Source organism: Cariama cristata, unplaced genomic scaffold (assembly GCF_000690535.1).
Source record: "Cariama cristata isolate BGI_N322 unplaced genomic scaffold, ASM69053v1 scaffold26666, whole genome shotgun sequence".
In the NCBI taxonomy this organism is placed as follows: Eukaryota; Metazoa; Chordata; class Aves; order Cariamiformes; family Cariamidae; genus Cariama; species Cariama cristata.
Window position 1 is genome coordinate 8,583 of NW_009623115.1, and position 8,083 is coordinate 16,665.

Genomic DNA, 8,083 nt, shown 5'->3' on the forward strand with positions numbered 1-8,083 from the left:
AAGAGTGTGAATTTAGAACAATGTAGTTTATAGCAGCTACTAGAAATACATTCCTTTATGATCAGTTTAGATATGCTGTTTTAAATAAAAAGCCAATTCCACACTTCTGCCAGAGCTGAAACAAGCTCTTGTAAAATTTATTTCTCCTAAAGCTTTTACTAATAACAAGATAACTGAAAATAACAAAATCAAAGGTAACTTATCTGGTCTAAGACATGCTAGGACAAAGATTAAATGTGCATTATTATAGTAGAATAATGTTTCTTAGTAGTAGATCTTGAGCATTGTTTGAAACCTATGGAAAGAAAATAATGTTACTCTTTTTTTGTAAAAGCATCATTAAAAAGAATCTACTTAATTCCCTCATTTCCGCTTACATTATATGTAAGTGTCATACTGGTACTGTACTTAGTAAGAGGCTTTTTGCATTCTTGGTTTTCTGTAGAAAATAAAGGCGTTTTTCTTGCTTAGTTTAGATTGCAGACAAGCACATTAAGTCATTAGGCCTCTCAGTTAAACTGGCACTGTTGAGTAATCTTTCTGTTCTCAAGAATAAGTAGTACAAACAGCTGTATGTCTTTCCATTAACTTGCTAAATAAAATATTAACACATTTTTCTCGTGCCTGCTATACTAATATTACACTGAACTAAAAGCATGTATCTCCTTAGCTCAGGGCCACAGCACTGTGACTCTAGTATGGTGGTCAAGGCCACCATTCATCACACTGATTACAGTGATCACATCAAGTGCATTCCTGTCCAGGTACCAAGAGTTTTACTGGGCACTTTGTTAAAATACACTTGGTTGTCCTTTAGTCAGAGTAGATTGAAGAAGCGCTAAGTGTACCAATGTGTGGTGTTATTGAGGTATTAACTGTAAGTGTACACTGTGCTCATGAGTGTGTGGCAAAATGACTGGCAGCTAGATGTTCTCTGTAAGCAAGCTATAGTGGGACCTCAACAGAAACTAAGATTTACAAGGCTTGGAAGACTTAACAGGGCTTAGCCTTACTGATGCTGACAAACAACTGAGTATAGGGGTAAATTGATGTTTAAGCATGAGATAACAGCCGTGAAACTGAAATGACCCTACAAAGTAGTCAAAAATGCTCAAGAGAATGGAAGGCAATACTATTTCAAACTAAGATTTTAAGTAAAACAGGAGCTATAGTAGTAAAAGTACTGTTTGTGGCTCTTCATAAAGCTGTTAGCGTAAGTGGAGGTGCCCAAATTGTGGCATGCAGAATATATGGTGCTTCTGCCCTTAAGGGGCAGTTAAAGGGAGACTTGCTGAGTAGTAGTTATGCAGCTGGAACAGCTTCTGTCTAGAGCCTTAAGGCACTGAGCAGCTAGCATAAAAGCTATGTTTTTGTCTTGATGTGCATGTCATTTGCATGCTGAGTGTTAAATTCAGTCACCCTTAAAGCTTCCCAGGCAAGTATAGCATGTTCTAGTGGTAAGCATTTCTGGGACATGCTGGACCTAGCTTACAAACAAATACATACAGCATTACTAGAAGTGTCAGACTCTGATAGAAGGTAGCTGTAAATGCCAGATGTACACAAGGTCTGGTCCATGCTTTTAGATTGCAGGAATTTCTGGCAAACTAACTTCAAGTAAAAACATCTCTGAGGAAGCTTGCTCGTGCTTTACTGCCAGTGACAATGCATGTGAAGTTATGTTTAGGAACCTTGGCTTTTAAATAGTAAAAGGGTGAATATAGATAAATACCTGCTTAGGTAGAACAAGGTGGATGTTTTCTATTGTTCCAGACATTCTTTTTCCATATCTATAGAGAGAATAAGCAACAATTTAGCAAACTCATGACTTTGAGACAAGTTTTTGCACTAACTTGGTTAATACTAAGTGTGCTGAAGTTGTATAAAATGCTAAGTGGCAAATGCACACAGATTATGGCTTTCAAGAATGAAATTTGGAGAGCTTTTACAAGTTGCCCCTGTTCAGATAGGTAAACACTTCAACCTCTGCCAGAGCAAAGCTATTTTTAAAGGTGTTTGCATCTGTGGAGTAAATAGTTTTGTTAGAGAACTTTAAAACAGAGTAATGTAGAAGTGAAGGCTAAACTTGCATTGACTGAGACTAATTTTCCCATGTGCTCAGCATCTACTGTCCTGGCTCTCTTTTAGCACTTCTGAAAAGCAGGCTGAGTAGTTCAGCATTGACTTTAAGGCAGTCCAACAGCAACCCTCTGTAAGGCAGTTTTGATCTGTACTACCTGTTAGTAGCTTGTCAATTGTGTCCACAACAAATTTTGCATCCTCCATATTGAAGCACATTGGGGGCTTGAATTTAAGCACATTTCTTCCTGGCCCATCTGTACTCAGTAGAATATATTCTTCCTTAAGTCTGGAAAGAGCAATAACAAAGAATTATGTTTACCTTTTGCGTGTAGTTCAGAGCAGCTTACAAGCATCAGCATGCAAGCTGTCCAGACAATGCCTGTCTGCACTGACTGGTTTCTTTTTCTGCCAGTTGGCTATATTTTAACAACTATTGAGGGGCGAGGTTACTTTGTAATGGTGCGCTTGCCTCATGTTGGGGAACTACATGCTTGTGCCTTGTACCTTGTTACCAGATATTCTGCCTCTGCTGTGGCTGGGGTCCTTTCTGCTTGATCTTTGATTAAGTCTACTCCAATGAATAAGCCAGAACCCCTTTAAAAGAAATAAAAATAGTCAATCTGTGACAGAGCAAGAAACTGCAAGTGAACTAAAAAACTGAGAAAGTTTTTGTGAGACCAAACCATTACTGCATGAGAATTCCCTGTTTGGCTAGTGACAGAAAAGGTATTGCTGTTTTGAAGAAATGTAGTAATACAGTACAGACTTTTATCTGCTCAGAATGGCAGTACAGGCTGTGATGTTAAGCATATTTTCCATCCAGCTCAATAATTCTGTTCTTTGTGCACTTGAAGTAAGAGTTCAAACAGGAAAATGAATTCCTTTAGCAGCTAATAAATCAATGAAGCAGTACTGGCCTAGAGTGGCAAAGTATATCAGACTTTTGATAAGTTCAAGTTTGTTTTAATTAATGTACAGCAGGCTGTTGATTTTTGCTGAGAACATAAATTTAATGAATTTCTTAAAACTGGATCAGTTGGATTGAGTTCCAAACAAAAAGCAGCTGAAAATGTAAATAAGGCACTGATACCTGACATCACCAATGATAGGATGCTTGATTTTCTGCTCCTTGAGTAGCTTCATCAAGAAGTTGCCTACTTCTGTGGCATGAGCCTGAAGGTGTTCCTTCTCAATCACATCTAACACAGCTAATCCAATCGCACATGAAACAGGGTTTCCTCCAAACTGAGCTCAGGAAAGGAACACGCAGAGCCATGGAAAAGGAAGAAAGATGCAATCGTCACTGAAAGTGTAGCCTCAGTGATATAAAGAGCATACTGCCATTTTTATCAGATGGAGCCAGTAAATAAAAAGTTACATACTAGAAAGATACAAATAATATAAAGAGTAACTATGCGAGTGATAAAGATGATTAAAACCACTGCATGATTATCTAATTTTAATACTTAGACTCCTGCAGGGAAGGAGAGTTTGGGCAACTTTTTACTTACTGTATTAAAATACTCTACTCCTGTGGCTGCAAATGCTTCTGCAATTTCTTTTGTTGTTGCTACACAGGCAATAGGGTGCCCATTTCCTATTGGTTTCCCCATAGTCACAATATCGGGTATGAAATCTTCTCCCTGAAGCTGGAACGCCCAAAAGTGCTTGCCAACCCTGCCAAAGCCAACTTGAATTTCATCAGCGATAAATACGCCTCCTGCCTTGTGTACATGCCTGTAATGTAACAGATTTTACTGTCTCTTAAGAAGAAACAGAACATAATATTTACTGTTTTAAGAACACACAGAAGGCATTACTGTGCAAACTTCCAGGAAACAAACTTGTACAGGCCTACATTGTATATCATGGGTTTAAAAGCAGGTCTTTGCCATACAAAGTTTACATTCTAACATGAAAGCATAGGCCATTTCCTGCCTATTGAGTTATATGCTACAGCAGGCAGAGAAATTCTCTATCATCTATATTTAGCAAGTGTGTTAAATTAAAAAAGTTAAGATAATGGAATGACCACTTACTCTGCAACCTTCTGAAAATAGCCTGCTGGTGGAATGATTTGACCACCCACGCTTGGCAGAGATTCAACAAAAAATGCAGCAATCTGAAACATAGTGGCATGTAATATTTGAACACAATACAGAAGGTCATGGAAATTACATTAACAATTAGCAAGCTCTTTGTCATTGTTACACAGTTCTTGCATTATTATGTGATCTTTGCTTTTTGACAAGTCTATACCACTTAGCTCAGTAATACTGAATGGCATCGACAAGTCAGCCATGCTCATTTCTAAGGCAAGACAAATGGTTAAGGAAATAAGTTTTTACCTTTCTGCCTCTCTTATGTGCTTGCTCAATAATATTTTTCACTTCATTAGCATAGGCTGTTACTGAATCTTGGTGGTCTTCTCTATAAAGTCCTCTGTATGTGTCTGGAACAGGAGCCTATGCAAAGGAACAGTATCCTATATTCAGTATATCATAAATAAGACTTCATTAAATAGACAAGTAGTTGATAGTTATAGGCTGAAGTACATACCACGTGGACCCATTCCTTTTGTCCTTCTAGATTTCTGAATTTATATGGGCTTATGTCAATCAAGGATGTCAGATGTCCATGGTAAGCACTTAAAAAACAATTAGCAGAACTAAACAGTAATTGCCTTGGTATCAAAAGTTCTTTAGGATTAGCATTACTGACAGCTAAAGAGTAGCTGGGCTCTGTCACCTGGTGGGAATACAGTTGCTTAATCTGAGAACAGCTCTGCAATTTCTATCCATAACCTTAGTACTATTTGGATTTTTTTTTTGCGTATCTGAATGCAAGAGATGCAGAGGGACAGTACTCCTTGTCGCTGGTTTGCCTGGACCAGTAACTAGAATCACAGTAGTGTAATTCAGTCAGTCATTTGCAGTATTACAAGACTGCAGAACAACTGGAAGGGACGTGTCTGGCCTACTTCTGAATATCCTCCAACAATGGAGTTTCCAGTCTCTCTGGGCATCCTGTTCTAGTATTTGACCACCTTCACGGTCAAAGAGTTTTTCCCTACGTCTCATCAGAATTCCTCAGGTTTCAACTTATGTCTGTTATCTTTTTTCCTGTCACCGTACATCTTCAGGCCTGGCTCCATCTTTTCTGCTCCTTCTCATTAGACAGTTGTAGTTGCAGTAAGATCTCCCTCTAGCCACCTCTTAGAACTGAACAAATCCCATTTTCTTAACCTCTCAAGCCTGTGGCTCCCTACCTGTTGTGGCAGGCCACTACTGGCCTCCTTCCAGTATGTCAATGTCTGTCATGTACTGGGGAGCCCAACCTGGACACAGTTCTCTGGGCTGGTCTCGCAAATGCTGAACAGAGGGAAAAATTACTTCCCGGTTACAATCTTTCTATTACAACAGATTTTTGGAAATGCTCTGACCGCAGACCAAAACTGAGCTTTGTACCCCGCAGTAGATAAAATTGCCAGTATACTTACTCATCTAAAACTATAACATCCTCATGTTTTGTATAGTGTCGTGCCAATCTTAGGGCAAGATCGTTAGCTTCAGATCTACAATTGAAAAATTCAATAAGTGTTTCATTGCAGATGTCTGAGTTTTGAAATTCTAGCCTCCCTTGCAGTGCTGTTTCTGCCTGCAAAGAACAGACAGAACTTGATGCGTGTTACTCACAGATCCCTTAGTAATCAGTCCTTGTTAGCTAGGACTGTTCACCAGAACAGAATCCATCTTAAAAAGCTGGAGTACAGAAACTACTTAGGAAACAGTTGGTTTTTTTCTTTTAGCTGTAGTTTGCTTGGGAGTACACCACCCCAGCAGAAATGTGCATTGTTACATTTAATTTTGATAATAGAAGTTATTCCCAGTTCAGAAGACAAATCAGACCAGAAACTAATACAGTAAATATTTACATTAATGTTTCGTAGTCTAAGCCTTACAAAGGGAATAAAACCCTTCTTAAATAAAGCATTAGTTTCCTGATAGCTTGCTAAACGTGAACTTCAGAGTCACTGAAGTTCTAAAAAGGACCACAGTTTCTTCAAAACCAAAACCCCTTAACCGTGTTTTTTGTCGATTTCTAGTCATCCACACCAGATCATGCAACTGGCTGTTGATAAGAGAGTATTATACTTGTCCATATATACCTAGTGAAAACACAGTATCGATTCTAATATACCCGACTTACCCAGAATTCAAAAAATAAAAGATGCATAACTTCTCAGGTAGCATTTTTGAAAGTCTGTCTGCATAATCGACCAAGTTGTCGTGAAGATAACGAGAATTTGTATTCAACAATTGATTTTGTTCATGTGCTGCTTTTACTATGTCAGGGTGACAATGTCCAACTGCAAGAGAATGTGGAAAGTGGTTTTAGAGTTCTTCCCTATTACCTATGGTGTTCATTTGCATACTAACTTAACACTGATATTCCTCTAGTAGTGCAGAGATATCACTGATGATTGTATTTCATCAGTGGGGCATTAATGATACTGTCAGCAAAACACAATGTCGATACACCTTACAAGCTTTGTCTAAAGCTTTTTTTTTCCCCCTTCAAAAAGTTTGAAGTTGCCTGCTACTGTACTTTAAGGTTTGTAGTTAATACTGGAAATTGATATGCTAAACCAAATAATGTCTAATTTGATACTTGGGCTTAGACATTTACCTAATTTAGAGGTTTGGGAATGCGCAGGCAAGCTTTACCATCAAAGACTTACTATCCCCGCTAGGGTGTTGGTGACAGCACGGACGGGTTGTTAGAGAGATTTCAAATACTGTAAGAAAGCAGCAGCTACTTCATAATATACAATTAAGGCACCACACTGAGCAGTGGTCTTGTGACTGTACGCTTAGCAGTAACTTTTACAAACACAACAAAACGTCAAGCCATTTATTAGTTTTACACTTAGGTGCTTTACTTGAGCTTCCATGGGGAGAAAAAAAAAAATAATCTGTAAATTTTAAACAAGTATGTTCCTAGGAGGACACAACAGGAAGCAAGTCCGGAAAGCAAATTCACGCACACAGACATTCAAATGTGAACCGTAAGTTCCCAAACTATAGGCTCAAGAAGGGTTTCTTCCCCTCTTCCAATTAAACAACCCCTCGCCCAACACAATGCAACAAGTAAAAAGTACTGATTGTTCCTTGTTCTGCTTAGGAAAAACATGGTATCAAGTAACATGACTTTTAACTTACCGTGAGCAACATTGTTTATGCAGTCAAGGTATTGTCTTCCATTCTCATCATACATATACTGGCCTTTCGCCTTCACAATCTTCACTGGATCATTAGAAAAAAACAGCTTGCAAGAAGAGCTATGGCAAGCATCAGAAAGCAAAATAAATCTTAGCGGATTCTAAAAGTCGCATAGCTTATTCTGCTGGTAATATTTTCAGTTCAGTCAGTTAATCAAGAGAAAGACATTTCCTCTGTTTGCTGGCACATGCCGTCATCCTACTTCTGGCCCCTAAAACAAAGCTTGGGATGGGGAAGAGAACAGGCCTTGTGCTCTAAAGCAAGTCCAATTTTGTTAGACTTGCAGGGAAAAAAACATGCTCCAGAACTGAAAGTCCTTCACTAGGAATCTAGCCACAGCACACAGATAGGACTTACTTCTGTAGTTTCATCCAGTCTTAACTGCAGTTCCTTACTGTCTACGCTGTCTGCCCTTCGTGTTCTTCAAACCCCCTTTGGTGTCTCTTGCCTTGTGATCATTTTTATTATATTCTTGCTATTCTTGCTAAGATCCTCATTTTCCAGATAGTATGTGCAGGCGATTGTTGCATCTGTATAAAGCTTCACTAACTTAGCTGAAACCTTGAGTGATTTTTATAAGGCTGAGTCTACTTAAGTGCATTTGTTTTGTTTTGTTTCACTTTTTAAATAAATTGCCAAAGAAATAAAATGGAAACATGTGTCTGCCTAAGTAGGAGTTGCAGAGATTTGACTCTGAAGGGCAATACCAAACTTTCATG

General features: G+C 38.5%; 1 protein-coding gene across 1 annotated transcript; it reads right to left on the reverse strand.

Moving 5' to 3' along the window:
• Positions 1 to 116: 116 nt before the first annotated feature.
• On the reverse strand, positions 117 to 6,509 carry PHYKPL (5-phosphohydroxy-L-lysine phospho-lyase). The gene is given in 11 exon segments (XM_009702618.1): positions 117 to 295; positions 1,733 to 1,790; positions 2,238 to 2,368; positions 2,587 to 2,676; positions 3,173 to 3,327; positions 3,594 to 3,819; positions 4,122 to 4,204; positions 4,431 to 4,547; positions 4,642 to 4,729; positions 5,582 to 5,656; positions 6,292 to 6,509. Coding segments are annotated over 10 exon segments (1,212 nt in total). The 3' UTR covers positions 117 to 295; positions 1,733 to 1,761.
• Between the last annotated feature and the right edge of the window lie 1,574 nt (positions 6,510 to 8,083).